This window comes from Nematostella vectensis, chromosome 3 (genome assembly GCF_932526225.1).
Source record: "Nematostella vectensis chromosome 3, jaNemVect1.1, whole genome shotgun sequence".
NCBI classification, from domain to species: domain Eukaryota; kingdom Metazoa; phylum Cnidaria; class Anthozoa; order Actiniaria; family Edwardsiidae; genus Nematostella; species Nematostella vectensis.
Genome location: NC_064036.1, coordinates 6,509,017 through 6,531,196, shown reverse-complemented (window position 1 = coordinate 6,531,196; position 22,180 = coordinate 6,509,017). Strand labels below are relative to the sequence as shown.

Here is a 22,180-nt window from a genome sequence, read left to right as displayed (position 1 = left end):
TGACTTCTCAAGTTCAGTTAATTTTTTAGACCTCTTTTTCGACAGACATTTCAAAGCAGTTAAAATTCGTACTCCACTCAGTCGTGCATCATAATCACGAAACAATCGAATAACCTAGACTTGTTCAAAGCAAAAGGAAGACAGCCAATCAACCTATAGTCCCATAGTCCTCTGCGGTCCGGTAGGTCAGCGTACAACTGCACGTGGTCGTAAAAACATCATGGCGGAATCTATCGGTGTCCCTAGCGATACTTATCCGTACATCTACGCCTTTCTGATTGAAAACAAGCTCGCCAAGACCGCGAAACTCCTCAAGAAGGAAGTGGGAACGGTATGAGTGGTGTTCCCCGTGCGAGATTTATTACTATAGTTTCGACTTTCCTTCAGAATACTGAGGTCACTATGTCGGGCACGAGCTCTCAAACTAATCAAATCATGTGTAACACCATTAATTATCCGAATCATTACTTGATTATAATATCCCAAAGTACACATAATTATTTAGAATATGTAGATTATACAAACATTAGTTTCGAATTCGACGCCTTGTTTTTTATTTGTTTGGTTATAATATTTTTTTACAGTATGACTCCCCTCCAAAGTCTTATTAGAACATGCTTATTTGTTTGTGATCAGGAACTTACATCTGTTGATGGCAAGGATGGGTTGATGCAGTGGTATGAGGCATGGAATCAAGCCCACCAAGTAAGGTCAGAACAACTGACTTCTTGCAATTTAGCTCCTATGGCCTGTCTGCTAGAGGGGGGGAAGGGGTGGGGGGGATGGACAGTAATATACCCAAAGCCAACCAAGTAATGTCAGAACAATTGAATTTTTGCAATTAGCTCTTAGAACCAGCCTGCCAGAGAGGGGAGGTTGAGGGAGGAATGATGTAACACAAGCCAACCAAGTGAGGTCAGAACAACTAACATTTTCTGGCAATTAGCTCCCAGGACCAGTCTACCAGAGGAGGTGGAGGAGGGGGAGGGGGGTTATATGCTCTTTAGCTTAAAAGGTTAGGTCAGAGCAGCTGACTCCTTGTAATATGCTCACATGGTCTGATTAGGGGAGAGGTTGGGAGGTCAAAATAAAGGTGTTCTCAAAGCCAGTCTGCCATAGGATTGATGGATGTACGGTACCCTTTTATTAGATAAATTTTTGAGTATTATTCTAAACTATATATCTAAAGTTAAGTATTTTTTGTTTTTACATGCTATATTTTTATGTCTATAACTGTTTCTGCTCTCATAGCCATCAAGCCAAAAGGAAAAGGAATGACAACAAAAAATCCCAGCCTCCTAGAAAAAAGAGAAAAACTGAAGATGTGTCATCATCATCTTCAGGTTTGTGTGAATCCCTGTGTTAGTGTATGGTTGATACATTCCTGATTTGAGTATAGAATTTGTGACGACTCACGCGAAAACGTACCTTTTCCGCGAGTTTGGCCAAACTCGCACCCATTTCGCGGAAAGCTCGCGGCCTTCTCACGCAGTGCTCGCGCTTTTCTCGCGGAATGCTTGCGCCTTAATAACAGAAAGCTCACACCCATCTCGTGGAACGCTCGTGCCTAAATAACGGAAAGCTCACGCCTTTCTCGCGGAACGCTCGCACCTTGACAACGGGAAGCCTCGCGACTTGCTAAACACACCTCGCTTCGTATCTTATAAACGACACGGAATAGCGACCAGCAAGTTGATCCTTTGTCAACTCCGATTTTTCGAAAGGACGATTTTTTTTTACCCCGCACGGAACGACGATTTTGTCTAGCAATTTGTGTCGTTACGGCTTTTTTAGAAGAGTACCTAAGCACCTTGACAAACTTTCACAGATCGTACTTTCTCTCGAATCGCAAATACATACGAAATAGTTAGTCTGGCAATTTAAGGACAATTTTGTGTACGTTGCTAGAGATAAGTAGTGTATTCGGGGAATAAGGACGACAGTTTTTGACATGAACTCTTGAAAGTCTCGGTGACTGCTTTTTTTAAACAAAGGGTTACCGAAGCCTGATATCAAACTATCACTGATCGTTCTAGCGCTACTGAAAACGAAAAGAAATATGTCATTACGTAGTGTTGTAATTTGGCGGAACAATTTGGTGTAAGTAACGTAGGAATTCGTAATGTGTCGGGTAATAAAGGTGAAATAAACATTGTCACAATCGCTACATTGCTCCATTAGATAGAGCCAAACGCAAACCAAGGAAGCGGCGTCGTTGTTCGAGTGTCTTTGTTGAACAACGACGACATGTTAAAGTCGCATTGTCACCAGTTTACTTTCGGTTGATTACGTAACAATATCCTATGATTTTTAACGGAAAACGCGAAAAATATTTCAAAATATTGAAAGCAATGTGTTTATTGGAAGTTTCTTTGGGGATGTGATTGATAATTTAGAGCGGATGGCCTGTTTAATATCTCAGATTTTAATAGATTCTTTCGTTTTTTACCGGTTGAGGTTTCCGTCGGACCTCCGGAAGTAAACTGGTGACAATGCGGCTTTAATATGTAGTGGCGGCGGCGACTAAATCACTCAGGTTTACGTTTGCTCAAAAACTCGCATTTTAAACAGACCCCAAAAAAAGATTCCCGATATGTGAGCTTTCTTTTAAAATAAAGATTGACACAATCGCTACATTGCTCCATTAGATAGAGCCGAACGCAAACCAAGGAAGCATTGTTGTTCGAGTGTCTTTGTTGGACAACAATGATATGTTTATATGTCGGCGGCAACTAAATCATGCCGGTTTACGTTTGCTCAAAAACTCACGTTTTAAACAGACCCCCCAAAAAAGATTCCCGATATGTGAGCTTACTTTTGAAATAAAGATTGACGCAATCGCTACATTGCTCCATTAGATAGAGCCCAACTCAAACCAAAGAAGCAGCATTGTTCGAGTGTCTTTGTTGAACATCGACGACATTAAAGCCGCATTGTCACCAGTTTACTTCCAGTCGATTACGTAACAATATCCGATGATTTTTAACGGAAAACGCGAAAAATATTTTAAAATATTGAAAGCAGTGTGTTGTTGAAGAACAGTTATATATTTATATGACGGCGGCGAATAAATCATGCCGGCTTACCTTCGCTCAAAAAATCGCATATCAAATAGATACCACAAAAAAGATTTTCGCAATCGCTACATTGCTCCAGCCGAACGCACCTTAAGAAGCATCGTTGTTCGAGTGTATATGTAGAAAAATAACTTTACTACGACTAGATTTAATAAAATTTTATTTATGATTCTATATATTTAAACCATAGTATGTTTAAACGTTGTTTTCTTAACCAAGTATATGGCTTCTAGCGAACCAACCAAGGCTTCGAGCGAAACATCTTCCGACTAATGTCAAACTGTCAGAGTCGATATCAAGCTATCCCTCAAGATGCGATTGGTAATAGCGCTATTGTCTTGATGTAGCATCGTAGCAACTTTGCCGTTCGATTCCCTCGCTAGCACTCGAGATCTCAACGAAACCAAACTCAAATACTTGCTTACAGTACTTGTTTACTTCTATCCTAAGAGAGGCTTTTTTTTTAGGTATAGATCTCAGTAGATGTCTATCGCACTTCACCGACTTTGGAAATCGAAAGATTCAGCCCTTTTGCCGATTGTTACATTATGTGCTCGCGACTCAACAACGAAAGGCTCGCGCCCGTTTTGCAAAAGCTCGCGCCTGACTCGCGGAACTCTCGTGCCTATCTCACGGAAAGCTCGCGCCCATCGGAATGCTGGCGCTTATCTCGCGGAATGCTCACGCTTATTTCGCGGAATGCTCGCGCCCGTTTCGCGGAACGCCCGCGCCCGTTTCGCGGGTTAATTCGCAGAATTGAGAAGCTCTAAGGTACGTTTTCACGTGAGTCATCACATTTGATAGTGATTATTAGTGTTAAATATGTGCCACTGTCATACTGTATAATGTAGAAAGTGGCATGGTAGCCAGTATTTTAAGAGCTGTGCTTTAAGGCGATACGAAAGGAAAGACAACTTGCCTTTAAATTTTAACAGTAGATTGCCTTTGTATAATATTAATATGAAATCCTGAAAATTTGAGTGTCTTAGTGCTTTTCATTTTCGAGATATTCTAAATCAAAGTTGCTTTGTGAAGGAAGTTTCGCACCAATTATTTTATACTCAAGCTTCAAAAACAGTGGCCATCAAAGTGGACCCATGCAGCTAGTTTGACACATATTGACCAAATCTCCTTTCCAAAGTCACGATTCCCAGGAAATGATTGAAGTTTTGTCATCAGAAGCTCTCTGATTTCTCATACTGCTGTGCCACTTGCTGCTCGTGCAAAACAACAGTGCGTTCGATTTTCTCAAAATATGCTCTATCTGTATCAGAATTTATTCAATCAAACTGAAACTTGGCCTTCAAAAACTAGAAATTATTTAGAAACTTTTCATCAAAGTGTGCCATGGATTTATATTTCATTGCGGAATAATCTTGAGCGAAACTTTAATTTTGATTTTTCGCAACCAACTTCTCGCATTTCAATTTTTTTGGCGCACTCTGATGAAAAGTTTTATTTTATCATTAGGTATTATATACTGAATTAATATTGGGTAACATTCTCTCTAGAGTGAAAATAGGCATTTTCAGCTTAATTGACAGCCAGCGGTAATTAGCTGAATTCCTCGAATTTTTTTAGATATGGTTAAATTACAATTTTGTCATGAAGTTGGATAATGTATCTGTTTGTTGTGGAAATTTCAACCATTTTTATGCAAAAGAGGCCTCATAAATGTAATTTGTAATTTAGGGTAATTTGAGGGTGTATTTGCCTTGTTTGCCTTTCGTACATACTGTTGTAACATCTCACACTTACTGCTGTGGGTTATATTAGGTTTCTATGTGGATTTTACTAATAATATTGAATAAATGGAAGAACCATTTTGGAACAGTCCTTAGTTGCATTCTGATTCCTTCTTGTTTTTCTTTCGAAAAGATGACTCATCTAATGACAGTAGCCAAAAAGCTTATAACTAGTGCTGTTGGCAAAGGGCTTAGAATTCATCTGATTGCTATTTGTGTCCTCCTATTCCCCTGCAGACGACGATTCAAGCAGTGATGAAGAAGTGAAAGTTAAAAAGGATACTAAGAAGGCAACTAAGGGTTCGAGCTCAGGTACTGCATCTATGAGTGAAACTATTTGTACGTGTTGTATTGTGTTATAGTATATAGAACTTGAGTCACTTGCACATGATGAGATTTCTTTAAATCTTGTTTGAAATTGATTTTCTTTTTTCTTTCTTAAGAGGATGATTCAAGCAGTGACGAGGAAGAAGTTAAACCTAAAAAGGATGCTAAAAAGGCTGCCACTGAGGATTCTAGCTCAGGTAATTTGATTATTAGAATTGTACTTTTATATATTGTTATCATGTGCCTCAACATAATGCGAACTGTGAATCTCTTTATTTCTTGTATGTTGAATATAAATTATGAACTTTACTCTAAAGATGATGATTCGAGTAGTGATTAGGAAGAAGTGAAACCTAAAATGGATGCCAAAAAGGTGGCGCAGAGGATTTTATGTGGATTTTACTTAAAATATTGAATAAATGGAAGAACCACTTTGGAACAGTCCTTAGTTGCATTCTGATTCCTCCTTGTTTTTCTTTCGAAAAGATGGCTCATCTGATGACAGTAGCCAAAAAGCTTATAACTACAATGTTGGTGCTGTTGGCAAATGGCTAGAATTCATATGATATGCTATTTATATCCTCCTATTTCCCTGCAGACGACGATTCAAGCAGTGATGAAGAAGTGAAAGTTAAAAAGGATACTAAGAAGGCAACTAAGGGTTCGAGCTCAGGTACTGCATCTATGAGTGAAACTATTTGTACGTGTTGTATTGTTATAGTATATAGAACTTGAGTCACTTGCACATGATGAGATTTCTTTTAATCTTGTTTGAAATTAATATTTTCTTTTTTTTCTTAAGAGGATGATTCAAGCAGTGACGAGGAAGAAGTTAAACCTAAAAAGGATGCTAAAAAGGCTGCCACTGAGGATTCTAGCTCAGGTAATTTGATTATTAGAATTGTACTTTTATATATTGTTATCATGTGCCTCAACATAATGCAAACTGTGAATCTCTTTATTTCTTGTATGTTGAATATAAATTATGAACTTTACTTTAATAAAGATGATGATTCAAGTAGTGATGAGGAAAAAGTGAAACCTAAAATGGATGCAAAAAAGGTGGCGACCGAGGATTCTAGTTCGGGTATTTAGCACCATTCTTTATTATCTTTTTTATTGCTATTGGTGTCTACCTCAACTATGCTGTTAAACTGTTCACCACATTTAACTACCATTCTTACTGTAAATAAAAGATGATGATAGCAGTGGCGAGGATGAAGACGAAAAGCCAAAGAAAAAGGTTGAAAAGAAGACACCTACTAAGCAGGAATCTAGTTCAGGTGATTTGATGTCAGGGGCATGAAATTCATGTTTGTACTATATAAATCATTTGTATTGTCACTGTTACTTGAGCCACAGTACATACTTAGTAGTTTATTGTATACAATTTGATAGTGCTGTCAACGGATGTACACAAATTACTTCCATACTCAGGGGTTGTGTAGGGTGCATGGTACACCCCCTCCCCTTGGCTGCCAAAAAGTGGGTCATTTCTGATTAAAGTATTGTCAAATACACTATCCTTTTTCCATATGATACTTATGATTGTGCACCCCCATCAATCAATCCTGGGTATGCGACACCTGTACATTTACATAAATTTGTATTTCCTTGTGTATAAGATTAACAATTTTTCCTAATAGAAGAAGATGATAGCAGCGATGATAAAGATGAAAAGCCCAAGAAAAAAGCTGACAATAAAGGAAAGAAGACACAAGCTAAACAAGAATCTAGCTCAGGTTATTTTATATAGCGCCATAAAATCATTTTCTCTCTTGCAATTTGATTGTTTGTGCCACATTTCATGAGCATGCACATGATTTTATAGTTCCTTGTTAAGAATATACTGTAATACAGGATATGTTTAACAAGGGAATTCTTTTCTTTTTCCATAAAAGAAGATGATAGCAGCGACGAGGAAGATGAAAAGCCCAAGAAAAAAGCTGACAATAAAGGAAAGAAGACACAAGCTAAACAAGAATCTAGCTCAGGTTATTATGTCACATTTCATGGGCATGCACATGATTTTATAGTTCCTTGTTAAGAATATACTATAATACAGGATATGTTTAACAAGGGAATTCTTTTCTTTTTCTATAGAAGAAGATGATAGCAGCGACGAGGAAGAAGAAAAGCCCAAGAAAAAAGCTGATGATAAAGTGAAGAAGACACCAGCTAAACAAGAATCTAGCTCAGGTTATTTTATATAGCACAATAAAATCATTTTCTCTCTTGCAATTTGATTTTTTATGTCACATTTCATGGGCATGCACATAATGTTATAGTTCCTTGTTAAGAAGATAATACAGGATATGTTTAAAAAGGGAAGTCATTTCTTTTTCTATAGAAGATGATAGCAGCAATGAGGAAGAGGAAAAGCCCAAGAAAAAAGCTGATGTGAAAGGAAAGAAGACACCAGCTAAACAAGAATCTAGCTCAGGTACTGTATTTTTAATTTTAGAGTGAATAAAGATCACAAATTTATAAACAGGTAACAGGCTTAAACAATAGCTTCCAAAACTATAATTGAGAAAACTGTACTGCACTGATCAAACATCTTTATTGGGGAACGTCTTGCTACGTGTTTATATAAATTTGATTATGTTATTAAATTGAATATAGTTAGAGCTTACAAAATGTATAAGCAGATTATATAGTTTTCCATTGACCTGTCATGACTCCATTACAGAAGGTGATAGCAGTGATGAAGGTGAGGAAGCAAAGAAAAAATAAGCAAAGCCAGTCAAAACGCCATCAAAACAAGTTCAGAAAGAATCAAGCTTTTAGGTAGAAACCATTCTATTTTTTAACAAAAAAACGTTTAAAATGCAGCATTTGACGTTGTAAGGTTAGGTACATTTGACATCGTGTAAGTCAAACCTTAGAAAAATATTATATGCAATCATTGGAAGAGACTGATACTGTACAATAAAGTTTTGCTTCCTAACAAAAGTTTTCTACCTGAAAATAAAACATAATTTGTAAAGGAGGGCAAAATATAATATGAAAATAATAATAATATAAAATTACCAAATGAGCAGGCAGTATTTATAAGCTTTCCAAAAAAAAAAAAACTTTTGTTGTTTCAGAAGAGGACAGTAGTGAGGATGAAAGTAGCGAAGATGAAAAAGCAAAACCAAAAATAAATGGAAAGACGGAGTCTAGCTCAGGTACAGCACCCTCTTTTTTGCTGAACAACTGAATAACATTTCAAGACAGACTGACAGACAGACAGCTAGAGTTGTATCAAATTAGACCAATATTACTCTTTAAAAATATGTATTATAATGCAGATGATGATAGTGATGATTCAAGCAGTGTTGAAGAAGATGTGAAAGCTAAAAAAATTGCAAAAAATACAGAGAAAAAGGATTCAAGCTCAGGTATTTGATGTTTTAGGTTGCAAGGACGCAAGCAGTATATTTTGCCATAATTTCTTAAAATAAAAAGTTGTGCATATGTTAAGTTAGTAAAACTTTTTCCAAGGTGATGATAGCAGTGATGACGATGAAGAAGAAAAATCCAAGAAAAAAGCTGTCAGCAAAGAAAAGAAGACACCAGCTAAACAAGAATCTAGCTCAGGTACATACTAACATAGTTGTGAAACTGAGCAAGCAAAGATGCGGTACATTATTTCATGATAGTTAATATGATTTTTCTTCCATTTTAAAGTAATGCTACCTTAATTTTTTTTTTGTAAGATGACAGTTCATCTGATGACAGCAGTGATGAGGATACAAAGATGCCGACCAAATCTAAATTAAAAAATGGCACTAAAACGAAGGCTAAAGAAGGTAGTGTAATGGATAGGGATACTATCCCCCGACCCCCCACCACAACCACCATCAAAAACAATACCGTATATAATGGAACACTGGAACTTAAAACATTAAAGAATTTTAAAGCATTTTAGGCTGGCTATGAAGTATAATAGAATTATGCTGCACATTCTGAAATTCTCATGTATTCCTACTAGTCTAACTGGTTTCAATCACCTCTACATATAAGTAATGCCTACAGTATCTATATCTGTGAATCCTGGCACTTTTTTAGTCCAAGATAAAAGTGTGCTCATACACTTTACTGACTCCACTTGCCTTTGCTTCTGTGAACAGAGAGTAGTTCAAGTGATTCAAGCAGTGAAGATGAACCTCCAGCAAAGCGGCCAAAAAGCGCGAAGGTCTCTAAACCAGGTACTAAATCTTATATCAAGTCCAGTTACAACTTGTTCCTGACTGAAATGTCATTCTGTCCTCACAGTTGCTTCGTCGACTCCTGCTGTAACGGCATCAGTAAAGAAAGATAAAAAAGAGGTAGGTTTGCACATCTTACCTGCTTGGTTTTCATGATGCCGTGAAAGTCAGGTCAGGTCAAGTCAGTTTTTAGAAAGTGAGCCAATGATCTTGACAGAAAGACAAAAAAAAAACATTTTGCCATTTTAAACAAATAAGCAACATATTCCTTAGCATTCTAGACTTGGTGTAAATGCTATTGAATTGTTTTTCCATTTAGAAGACCCCTTTCCGCCGTGTAGTTGAAGAGGAAATTGAGGTTGACCACAGACTCACTGACAACAGCTTTGAAGCTAAGGTAAGTCATCTGCACTATGTTACTGCTACTTTTACTATATGTGTTCAGGGGCGTAGCCAGGGGGTGGCCCAGGGGGCCCGGCCCCCCCTTTTAGCAGCCAAAAATACAGTAAATGTATGAGACATTATTTCAAATACAGAAGAAAATGCCTTGAAAGAGCCTTTTGGGCCCCCTCCTGTTAAAAATCCTGGCTACGCCGCTGCGTACCTAATGTTTAGTCGTCGCTGCGATAGTTGGGTAGCAGATCACTGTGTGTACACTAGGAATGCATGAGGATTCTGTAAACGTTTGACAACTCGTTTATTGAAGATTTTTGGTTTACGGAAGATGTAATGTAGTTTTTCGATTGGAATTCTTCCAAGTTGTAAAATCGCAATTCCAAAACGCAGTTGTCCATGTGGTCATAGTGTTGCTTAGATATCATCGTGTTTTCTTATATCAACAGAAAGGAGCCTCTGGAGATTGGGGAGAAAAGGCCAACAAAGACCTCAAGTTCACCAAAGGTATGTTAATGTATTAGCAAGTTTAAATTGTATGTATGTGATACATGTGAAGATACATGTGGAAAATGGCGGTCCCTAGAAACTCGAGACGTGGTTTCAGCCAAATGATGTTGCAGCCAGGTGTGAGATAGTCCCATCTGGCTACAGGCTTGTCGACCACCCGCGTGCTGATAGGAAAGGAGGCAGAAATGGGATTCTATTCAACGAAAACATCACTGTCACTGGACAGGAGAGCTCGTTTGAGTATCTCGAATTTACTGTAAATTTCGGGAAATTTGATGTCAAGCTGGTAACTACCTCCGACCACCACACTCCGAGCAGCGCCCTGTAACTGTCAGCACATTCATCGGAGAGTTTGCTACATTCCTTGAGTCCATTATCCTTTCCCCAGAGCAACTCCTTATTGTCGGAGATTTCAACATACATGTAGACGATCCTAACGATGCTCATGCCACTTAATTCTTGGACCTTATCGAATCTATGAATCTCGCACAACATGTCAGCGGCCCCACGCATGAGCATGGTCACATGCTCGATCTTATTATGACAAGGGAAACTGACACTATTCTGCAGAGTGCGCCTGCTACTGGGCGGTACTTTTCTAATCATGCTATTTTCAACTGCCGACTTGAATCTTCGAAGCCTTCATTCTCTGTCAAGTCTGTTAGTTTTCGCAAGATTAAATCTATAAACATTGACACGCTAAAAAATGATTTACGCAGCAGCGAACTCCACCATAGCCCTAAGACGGATCTCAATGGCATAGTGAAGAAGTACAATCAGACTCTATCAACACTGCTTGATAGTCATGCTCAAGTGAAGATCAAAACCATCACAAACAGACCAAGACTGCCATGGTTCGGCGAAGACATAGGTGCCGCCATCAGGGTAAGGCGACGTGCGGAAAGAAAATAGAGGAAAACAGGGAACGTCGAACATCTAGCTTCCTTTAAGAAGGCTAAGAACTATGAACTATGAACTAAGGACTAGTTACCTCTCCGACTTCATATTTAACAACAGCTATGACCAAGGCAAGCTGTTCAGGTGTACTAAGGCGCTTCTGACCCAACCTAGAAGCTTCGTGTTACCGAGTGGTTGTGACGGCACATCTTTTGCTAACGATATTGTTAATTATTTTATTCAGAAAGTTAACACTATCTATGAGGCGATGGGAAGTGGTGTTGATGACGTAGAGCCATCTGATTGCCATGAAGATCTTACGTACTCTACTCAGTCGTTTCAAAGAACTGACAACTGATGATGTACGGGCTCTCATTAACCGAGGCTCTAAGAAATCTTGTCCCCTAGACCCGATGCCGACAAGTTTGGTTTTCCAGTGTCTTTATGAATTGATTCCTGTAATCACGTCTATGATCAATCTATCTCTTCAGTCGGGTTCTTTTGCCGATTAGTGGAAGGATGGCCCCGTCAACCCCTTGCTAAAGAAGGAAGGCCTTGAGCAAACCAAAGCCAATCTTCGCCCGGTCAGCAACTTGGCTTATGCCTCTAAACTGACTGAAACCGCGGCGGCTCTTCAGCTACAAGACCATATGCATCGACATGGCCTCTACCCAATGTTCCAGTCCTCGTATCTGAAAAACCATAGCACCGAGACGGCTCCCCTGAGAGTTCGCAATGACATTCTTCTTAGCATGAACAGACAGCAGACCACCCCTGCTGGTACTGCTTGATTTCACGTTCCGCCTTTGATACTGTTTACCACACCACACTGCTTCATCGCCTACAGAATAGGCTCGGAGTGAACGAAACTGCTCTTAGTTGGTTCAGGTCTTACCTGTCAGGACGCACACAGCGTGTCTATATTGAAGGTGTACCACAGGGCTCCTGTCTCGGACCACTGTTGTTTAATGTGTACGTTAGCAGTCTGCTTGAGGTCATCGATAAGCATCTACCTATGGCGCACTCCTATGCCGATGATTTCCAGTTATATCTGTCGTTCAGTCCCTCTGGTACGTCAAGCCAAGAGAAAGCTATGGAATCCACGCAGAACTGCATCGCCGACGTCAGATTATGGGCGCGTAAGAACTCCCTTATGCTAAACGACAAGAAAACGGAATTCATGATTATCGGGACTCGACAGCAACTGCTAAAGGTTAACATCGCTGGGATAAGCGTAGGTGATGATGTGATAATGAAATCCACGCCTGTTAGAAATCTGGGATCCTGGTTTGACGAGACATTCTCAATGGCTACACACATCACAAAGACCTGTAGTGCGTCGTTTTTCCACCTTCATAATATCAGAAGAATACGTACCTCTCAGACATTGGTGCATGCATTTGTCACGAGTCGGGTAGACTATAGTAATAGCTTATTGTATGGCCTACCTGCATACCAGCTCACTAAAGTACAACGAGTTCAAAATGCAGCTGCACGACTTATCATCTGTGAGAGTAGACGCAGCCACACAACACCACTCCTTAGGCAGCTACACTGGCTCCCCGTTGAGTTTAGAGTAAAGTTTAAAATATTACTATTAACGTTTAAGGCTATCCACGGAATCGCACCACAATATTTAAGCGAACTTGTTACAATAAAACCACATTCTGCGTATAATCTAAGATCGAACAGTGGAGGAAAGCTCCAACCGCCCAGAATTAAGTCTTTAGTCACTTTCGGTGACCGCTCGTTTGAGATATCCGCGCCTAAGCTATGGAACAGCCTCCCTCTTGAAATTAGCAATGGTAAAAATATTTCAAACTTTAAAACGCAGCTTAAACCTTTCTTATTTAAGGAGGCTTTTAACCTTTAAGTTCTTGACCGATATTGTCCTCCATAGTTATATTTTATTCAAATTTTATATTTATTAGTTATATATATATATATATATCATTTTTTTGTAATTAATCTGCCACATTTTATTGTAATTATATCCTATGTTCTATCCTATATATTGTAAAGCGCGTTCGATCATCTTGTCATGTTAGAACGCGCTTTAGAAATCAATAAATTATTTATATTTATAACTCTTTATTAGCGCTACAACAAAGCATTACTATATACGCATTGGCGAAGGCAGATACTTCCCACCATAGAGAAGATAAGAAAAAAAGATAAAGGAAAAATAATCACCCTAACCATGCCTTTAATTACATTAGATTTGCTGTAAATTAGAAGGATTCGGCGCCCTGCCATAAGTTTACAGCGAACTTTTAACCATTATGCTATTATTATTTTTTTTTTGCAGGAAAATCATTCCGACACGAGAAGACGAAGAAGAAAAGAGGAAGTTACCGCGGAGGGAACATCAATACGAGCGTGAACTCCATCAAGTTTGACAGTGATTGAGGACGCTTCATTGGTCTACTGAGAAGTCCGGTATACCTCCACGCAGAACTCGTCCGCGCAGTATGTGCGCAGTATATGTGCATTACAGAACAAGGGCGTGGTATGAAGAGGAACAATTAGCCTTGTATACTCACTGTTCTTCATATGCCATTTGCCATTAGCTCTGATTCCTGTTTCGTCAGGTACCGCTCACATTCGCTTATTGTTTAGCAATTTTCGTTGATTCAATCCGCGAGTTATTAGCCCGTGAGGACAAAGGCGATAGCCGTGAAGGCGGTTGGACTAACTGTTATAGTCAAATCACATAAGTAGGCTAATTAGATCTGGTCTAGTCATATGCCTTTTTTTCTTTCAAATCCGTTACCTCTCACTAACTTATAGAATATAACTGATGGTCCACTAGTAGGTCAACCAATCAGAATACAGCATGATAAAACACTAGTGTGACTAGAGACTAATATCCAAAATACAGTGGGATTCCGCTCATTCGAACTCACGCTCCCTTTTTACTCAACTCGAGCTGCGTTCCTCTGTTCCACGGGACTACAATGTATAGACGGACGTATAAATTGACGAGTCTGTCGCATAGCGTTTTAGGCCTTGAGTGCTGACCCGCCGTGGACGTTTTCCGCCTTTTTCGTTTGGTTAGGCTTTTGGAACATCACCATACAAACACTACTAGAGCTGTATGCAAAAGTGAAAGAAATTAGCATTTATGTTCTGGTTCCAGAGCCTCGAACGTCTCTCAATTTAGTGGCCAGCGAGCTTGCGACGGCACTGAGCTCCGCTGGCCACTAAATTAAGATGGTCGAGGCTCTAGAACCAGGGCAGCATGGACATGACGTGGATTGGTTTGTAAACACAGCCCCCTGAGAATTTAGCATAAGGGACAACTCGCCGACCCATGGATGAATTGCGTTGTTGCTGTTTTCATCGCTAGATTGACCTAAATAATTCAAAAAGCCTCCACTTGTTCATCTATACATCAGTGAATTTAACAAATATTATGACATTTTCGCTGGTGTTATGGGTAAAATGAACTGAACCCTTTGAAAACGGAGCCGGCAATTGAGCTAACACTTATCTGTTTGCCAATCGTTTTGAATCATTCGCAGTCGTCGCTAATTAGCATTGTTCACACTGATTATGTACACAATGTTTTTGTATAATGAATAAAATGTTTTAGACCTGAAACTCCGTGTCTTGTTATTGAGAGTTTTTCGGTGCAATTATCTTTGACCTTAACGCGAATATTTTTTTTTTTTTTTTTTACACAAAGTTGTTTCTCTTCCAAATGATCATTCTGATCGGGTGAAACATTGCGATCCGCAGTACTCTGGAAATGGTTGAATGAGATGGTAGTCAGTAAACACATTGACCCCTCAACCGGCCTGTACCGGCTTTGGGAAGTACCCACAACCCAAAAAATTCATAAATTCAAAATAAACACAACAAGATGAAGATACTCAGGCATCAGTCTAAGGGATAAATGGTCTTGCAGATATGCATCCAACCAAGGTGTTGGCATCTACTCTTAAGCCAAATAATAGCACAGGTTCTTTGACAAATCTCAAATCGAACAAGGAGAGAAAAGCAGAATCACCCCTCTCAATAAAACACTCAAAATACCACACAAGGGAGAGAGATCAGCAAACACAGCTCAAGACACAAATAGATACCTTTATTCTGACCCTCCAGGTACATTTCCTTGGCCTCAAAACACAATGTCCATTCCTTAAAGGATTGTACAACCACGAAAATATCTTTACGTATTGCAAAGCATTCTGGGAGATCCATGGGAAAACAACACTCCTCTCCCCAAAGTCAGATGTTTTTTAATAAGTATTTTCACCCCGAAGCCAAACAAATCAATTCCAGCTCATACAGACCTAGAATAGCAGTGTAAACAATTTTGGAATCAATTTGGTTTCAGAAAAGACAGCATTTAGGAGAGCTGTGGTGATTCATTAGAAAATTATTTTCTCATCCGGGCAAAGCCAAACAAGAAAAAATCATCATGAATCCACCTTTGCTTGCAAATATCCATAAGCAAAGCACTCAATTATGCCCCAAAAGACTTCATGATGTCCTGAGACACTCCTAATATGCTCATAGCTGTATTTTTGATGAAAATTACAAGCAACCATCAACTTGTGCTGGCTTCAGCACAACGACGAGGTATTAAAAGTGGAGACCGCAAAGCACTGTTGGAAAGCTTGGATACCGCTGACTAGGTGCAGCTGTGTTTGACTTTGACGGGCTGTATAAAACTCAGAATAGGGGGGGAGGTATCTGTTTTCAGTCTGTTTTTTTGTAAATTCAGCTCCAAAAAAGCCAGGAGTCAATGGGTTAAAGGTGGAAACACAACACTGGTAATGCCTGATTTAGGAGCAAGTCAAAACCCCTCTGCGCAACTTCAAGTGCACTCTCCGGGAGAAAAAAAAATATTTGCGCCAAACTCAAGCCAAAGTAAACTCAACTGCCCTAAAAGATTCAACTTAATGCGCAATCGCCTAGGATGAAAACAAGATCTTGTGCCAAGCTCATTCAGCTGTCCTAGAGAATTCGACTTAGAGCGCTCTCTCCCCAGGACGAAAACAAGTTCTTGCGTAAAGGCCTTTACATTTCAATTCTAAGAATTGTTTACGTCATTAATTTACAAGCCGCCACATTCTCGAAGGTGACCACGCGCGCGGTTCAATGCCGACAAGCGCGAAATGAAATGGTGGGTTTTTGTAATATGTACGATCACAACGAACTTCCTGTCCGTTTTCTCGAAGACTCATGAAGTCGAATGGAGTACTGAATTCTTCCAAAGGTATGTGCAAGCGCATGCGAAAATCTGTAGGACTCACAAAAAAAAAAAGAACAACAAAAGAGGGCCCGCGCTAGTGCAGCCCAATTGACCATCTGGCAACGGAAACGTGAACAAAGAACAATTGCAACATTATCTTTCAAATTTACAAAACAACTTCTTTGTCTAGCGGACGTTGGGAGGAAACGCTCGCAAATTTATAACTGTTAATACAATGGTACAATAGTTTGATTGACTATCTAGTAAATAAACCTACCATCGATTTGTTCTAATCTGACTGTTTGTTTCTTCAGGTCAAAAAACGAAAAGGTGTTGCTTGCTGTACAAGAAGACACGCTAAAGTTAAAATGCCCAAAACGCTATCATCGCGGAGGCTTTACTCTGGAGATATGGCCTGTTAACTTCCAAGGGTTCAAGTCGTGCTCGAGGTCCTGCGAGGAATACGCGCGCGTGCTAGAGTGTACCAACTCAGGCGATTTGGCCCCAGAGAGTATAATACACCTCGTGGATGGGTACTCTACTGGATCTATCTATTACTTTATCGGTGAGACAGCAAAACCATAAGTGAACCCTATCCTTTGCTACAGTGGAACCTCGGGCTAATACAACCCTCTGTTACTAGATTTTAGTCCATGTTTTGGGGGAAGACCGGGTTTTCAATTTAAATCGGTGCCGGGGAGGCTAAAAGCTTGTCGAGTAGGCGAAAAGAGTGGTGTGCTAACGACACCTTGTTTTTAAAGTCCGGAAAAAAGAATCCTTCGTTATATTTTTTGTATTATCCGCTGTTAACGGCACCCAATTCATATTAACGGGGTTCCACTGTTAAAACTCACGGCTTATTACTCTGGAATAGGAATTTTAACTCGGTAAACCCGAGCTTTTTAAGCGATCCTTAAAGATTTTAAGCTGGTTCTAACAACTGGAAGGTTTTCAAAATTATGAATATGTTTTTCGCACTCCAGCGAGTTACTCATATGGCGCGGCGAACACCTCGCAAGAGGGTGTGCCCACCACGTGTCATCGCGACAGCATGAGGCTTGCCGTACTGGTGTGCAGCTTATCTCGGACTTGTGACGGTAAGGCTTAAAATTTTGTGTATTTATACTACTTACAGTTTGTGTCACTTTTGCGTATATAATTGATACTCATATAGTTTACATTTCTGAATATTAACCAACCACAAGCAGGAAACGGCCAACATGATGTCTAGATCTGCTTTTTTTAGTATCCAATCTGCTTTTTTTGTGAACAAATGCAAATAAAATTTTAGTAATAAGCATTTTCCGAACATAAAATCAAAGTAATAATTATAGGTCTCTGTTTTTACTATATTTTCTCAGTGGTTACCTCCCGTTATAAAACTACCTCCCGTTATAAAACTACCTCCCGTTATATAACTACCTCCCGTTATAAAACTACCTCCCGTTATAAAACTACCTCCCGTTATGAAACTCTTCAACCCCGTCACCCCACGCATTCGCAATCCGCGGCATAGCGCACTGTCACAGGGTTGTAGTCGAAATATTTTTTTTTTGGTACTTCAAGAATGCTCGATGCCGCTTGGACTAGAGGACATGCGCATCAAGGACTCACAAATGACGTCATCTGTGAATGGTGTGGATAGTAGGCATAAACCGCTGTACGCAAGACTGCAGACCTCTAACAAATGGTATGTCATCACAAGACAAATGTGCACTATGTACAATTTCATTGCTCTTACCTTGGTAGGAATGGTAATAGTTATTTATTACGTAGTCACTGATGAATGTGACTCAGAATATAATGTAATTAAATAATTAATAGAAACAGGGTCTCATTTAAATACTAAAAAAACATTGGCGTATTTGATCCTTTTTTCGTTTCTCCTCGCCAGTCCATCCCTCCTAACGTCCTGGTGTATTGAACCTGCTAAGGAAGAGTTTCTTCAGGTGGATTTGGGAGCTCTTCACCTTTTGTCAGCGGTCGCGACCCAGGGCTCGCCCCATTCTCCTAGATGGGTAACTCAGTATTACGTGACCTTCAGCTACGATAAAGAGAACTGGTTCGAGTACAAAGTGAAGGATAAATTAAAGGTAAGGAAACACTGTACCATTTAAATCTGAATTGCGTCGTGCTTGAGCCCATCATTTACATAATCTCAAAGATAACCAACACGTTTCCCTTAGTATACCAACCATCTGTCTGTGATCACAAGAGACGAAGAATAGAGCCTCAAAAGCGCAATCTAATATATGTTTTTGTCTCATTAACATAAACTCACAACAACGACACTCGTAAATCACGCGCTCTGATTGGTCAAGGGTCCTTGTGTTATGATCCCAGGACCCCAAACGATCCCCAAAAGTCCCCAAACTGAGGGACCTCGAAACGTTCCCCGCAATGAAACCCGTGGAATTACCAGAATGGACAAAGGGTGTACCCTACTACCACTGGCCTCGACGGCGAGTGTCAGTCAAAGTCAATGACGCGATAGGGCACGTTACTTAAAAACGAGCTGCAGCATTGCTTACTCTATAAACCCTTAGGGTCCTACTCTGGCAATATAGTCTGTTCATTTGGCAAAGCTTAGAATACTTATTCGCAAAGCGTTCCTAGATGTTGACCGTGAGGGACTGGGGAAAAAGTTAGCGAGTGTTTGAATGCCAGAGACCTGTATCTCCTGTTTCCAGGTATTCACAGGAAACAGTGATCAAATGACAGTCGTAAGGAGGTGGTTTCAGCCTCGTTTTCATGCTCGATATCTGCGTATCCACCCAAGGGCCTGGAACCAAGGGATCTGTCTACGTGCCGAGTTGTACGGCTGCGCAGCTGAGAGACTGGAACCAACCATCGCTGAACATGCGCTCTTCGGCCAAACAAAAGGTTAGTCTTCCCTAGGAATTTTTTTTCTATTTTAGAACTATATATATGCTGCACCAGCGGCACAGAAACAATCCAGCACTTTTCGATGATAAAATTTTAAAAAGATATATAATTAATATTTTAGTCCTCTTTTTCTTGGGCCGGCAAATTTGGTCAAATAGAGCTGTGTATTGGTCATGTCAATATCTGTAATACGGCTCCTTGAATGTTCCCTTCAAAATCCGAAAGGTCTAGCAGTATAGGGAAACGCTCTGGCATTTTGAAGTGTTTGAACGTTCGCCATGTGAAAGGGATGCTCGTTTACTTGGTCTTTGTAAGGTGTAACATTTAAGGCCTTGAAAGATTACGGAAGTACCGTAAATAATCTTATAAACGCCCGGGGCGTTTATTAAATTTTGATGGTCCGAGGTGGGGGCGTTTGATAGATAGGAGGCGTTTATTAAGGAGTGGGTTTCTAGTCTTAGTCAGAAACACGTTTAATATTATTGTCTGTATGGTAAGCCTTTCTTGACATTGAGCTAGACTCACCAAGTGTAGAAGCCAAGCTACTAAGAAAAGGCAATTGAATTTGGTTTATATTAACGGAATTCCTATGTCGTCTGTTTTTAAGCTGGGAGGAGTGTAGGAAGGGGGGGCGGCGTTTAATACAAACTTATGCTTAGGGGGGGGGGCGTTCATTAGATAGGAGGCGTTCCTTTGATAGGGGTCGTTTATTAGGTCATTTACGGTATGAAAAAAAGCTTCAAAATATCCAGCCCCCAAGATATTGTGGCTCCATTTTACAGAGGTATCCCTCGCAACGAAACAGGACGGACCCGTACTCTGTGGTTCACAAAAATGCCCGCCATACGCAAAATGCAAGGTCGGCAGTAAAGCAGTGGGGTGCTCATGCGCAATGGAATGCCCTGAGGGAGTACCAGTCTGTGCGGATGATGGTCTCATTTACGGGAACTTGTGTAAGATGCGACAAAGCGCCTGCGAGTTAAACAAGATCATCCGACCAGCGGAAAGTGACAAAACGTGTGGTAAGTTATCAGAATCAACCGGTACTATTGATAATTTTGATAAACATCGCGCCCTGCAAAAAGGAAGTCATACTCTTCATGCCTTGATTAACCTGCTTGTGTTCCTGCCTGGCTCTGCGGAAATCCAGGGCGCTGGTCCCAGGAAACTATAAGCCGGAGCACCAATCCTGTAGTCACGCCCTACGATTATATAGCGGATGTGGACGATACCTATGCGTCTTTTTATCAGCAACACCAAGAAAAATATATTACTTACTTACCTTACTGATTGACTGGTTGCCTCCAGGCGGAGCTGCGCATGCGCCTGAACCCCCATCAGCCCTCGACTTCCAGTTGCGCCTGGTAGCTGTGTTACTAATGGCCGTGGGAAGCCTGGGAATAATTACTTTCGTTGCGATTGTATGGAGCTGGCGTGACAAGAGGTATGGAGTAGCTAAGTGAATGTGCTAGTATGGAGGGACCCACATCATAGAACATGAGTTGTTACGAGTACATAAAGGCGATCGGCGTAGTGTCTAAAATAGAACCTGCTTATAACGGACCTCTATTTAAACCGGACACCCTCAATATAACTGACATCTTCTGACGGTCCGATACCAAATTCAAAGAGCGAAATTTACAAATAAAATCCAATAATATACACCTACTTATAGACACTGTTCCGAGGGTAACCGTTATATAGAGGTTCCACTGGAGCTTCGGAATCAAAACGTGAGGCCAGTCTCGTATCTAACAATCAAATTTGATTGTTAGCCGGATACATTACTCCGTTAGGTATGCACCTGTGGGGGACTGCTTTTTACGTTTTAAGACAAATTCCCTTCAAAAAATTTATGTTTACTTCTTTCACCAGCAGCTCCAAGAGACCACATGTACTAAATGACGTGGAGGGAAGTCCTCTTCTAGACGAGCAAACAAGTACACACGGACAAACTGACTAGTCATGTCTTTATTATTACCATACGTCATGCACTTCTCCTGTTTCTATGGTTCTATGTTATCAGAAATAAAAATCAACACAATAATCACGAGTTGATATGTATTTTATTTTGCACTGTTTTGACATTTTTTGTGGTCTCCGGCGGTTGAAACCCACGTGAACAAACCACATAAACACAGAGTTTCTGAACAGCTACTAATCCAACTAGTTTAACATGACGCAAACTAGAACACTTAATTGAGTGTTCTCCGAGCTTGGGTAAAAGGAAACGGGCTACATCAGTTTACCCTTCCTAGCATAAGGCATCCCCCCACTACAACAAACCTGGTATGAACGCGTCTTAATTTGTGAGATGGTTGTACGTCTGCACCCATGACCCTGCCTCGTATGAAGCATGTATACCATACTAAAAAAGAAGACTCCATTTGTCTCTTCTCAGCACCCATAACCCATCACTATGACAAACCTCATCAAAACACCGAGATCGCTAAAGCTACACCCATTAACCCCACCGAAACTTTGCTTGGACTATGTGTGCGGCTTCTGCATTCTTGCCCACTTATTATCATTACCATATGATGCGCGTTGTTCGTATGTGGCTCGATGTCTCATGATGCGTTGCGCATATGTGGCTCCGAGGTCTGTGACTCCTGCTCTTATTCAAAACTCGAAGTCTCATGATGGGTTGCGCATATGTGGCTCGCAAGGTCTGTGACTACCTGCTCGTATTCAAAACTCGGAGTCTCATGATGCGTTGCGCATGTGTGTCTCGCAGTGTGTGTCTCGCGAGAACTGTGACTACCTGCTCGTATTCAAAAACTCGATGTGTCTCGTGCTTGTCACAGCCTGTCACCGCCTAACGCGGTTTCATTTAAAACTCTCGACCTTTGATCTGTTGTTTCAACATATCTCTTGCCCACCTTCCTACCTTAAGATTCTCCGAGATTAGCGCATTATACTTCCACCCCTCCATCTGACAGGGAA

At 40.3% G+C, this 22,180-nt stretch overlaps 2 protein-coding genes across 37 annotated transcripts; both read left to right on the top strand.

Annotated features, from left to right (window-relative positions):
• The first annotated feature begins 55 nt into the window (after positions 1 to 55).
• On the top strand, positions 56 to 14,748 carry LOC116614186 (nucleolar protein dao-5). 35 transcript variants are annotated; one of them, XM_048724615.1, is made up of 23 exons: positions 197 to 331; positions 637 to 710; positions 1,252 to 1,343; positions 5,060 to 5,134; positions 5,266 to 5,346; positions 5,748 to 5,822; positions 5,952 to 6,032; positions 6,156 to 6,236; positions 6,346 to 6,432; positions 6,799 to 6,891; positions 7,054 to 7,143; positions 7,253 to 7,348; positions 7,500 to 7,592; positions 7,842 to 7,862; positions 8,245 to 8,322; positions 8,446 to 8,535; positions 8,639 to 8,734; positions 8,854 to 8,946; positions 9,268 to 9,345; positions 9,413 to 9,465; positions 9,665 to 9,742; positions 10,188 to 10,245; positions 13,454 to 14,748. In XM_048724615.1, exons 1-23 carry the CDS (start codon positions 221 to 223, stop codon positions 13,552 to 13,554), a joined length of 1,875 nt encoding a protein of 624 aa, XP_048580572.1. In that variant the 5' UTR covers positions 197 to 220; the 3' UTR covers positions 13,555 to 14,748. The 35 variants fall into 35 exon arrangements, with proteins under 35 accessions (XP_048580581.1, XP_048580572.1, XP_048580566.1 ...); XM_048724609.1 differs by having other exon boundaries at positions 7,048 to 7,143; XM_048724618.1 differs by having other exon boundaries at positions 6,796 to 6,891; positions 7,259 to 7,348.
• Positions 14,749 to 16,073: 1,325 nt separating this feature from the next.
• Positions 16,074 to 21,281, top strand: LOC5506493 (lactadherin). Of its 2 annotated transcripts, none has more exons than XM_032374868.2 (9): positions 16,074 to 16,372; positions 16,663 to 16,913; positions 17,332 to 17,445; positions 17,915 to 18,038; positions 18,243 to 18,441; positions 19,039 to 19,231; positions 20,017 to 20,256; positions 20,543 to 20,678; positions 21,113 to 21,281. In XM_032374868.2, the coding sequence occupies exons 1-9, from the start codon at positions 16,272 to 16,274 to the stop codon at positions 21,195 to 21,197; spliced, it is 1,443 nt and encodes a 480-aa protein (XP_032230759.1). In that variant the 5' UTR covers positions 16,074 to 16,271; the 3' UTR covers positions 21,198 to 21,281. The 2 variants fall into 2 exon arrangements, with proteins under 2 accessions (XP_032230759.1, XP_001627199.2); XM_001627149.3 differs by having other exon boundaries at positions 16,084 to 16,372; positions 21,110 to 21,281.
• Positions 21,282 to 22,180: the final 899 nt, after the last annotated feature.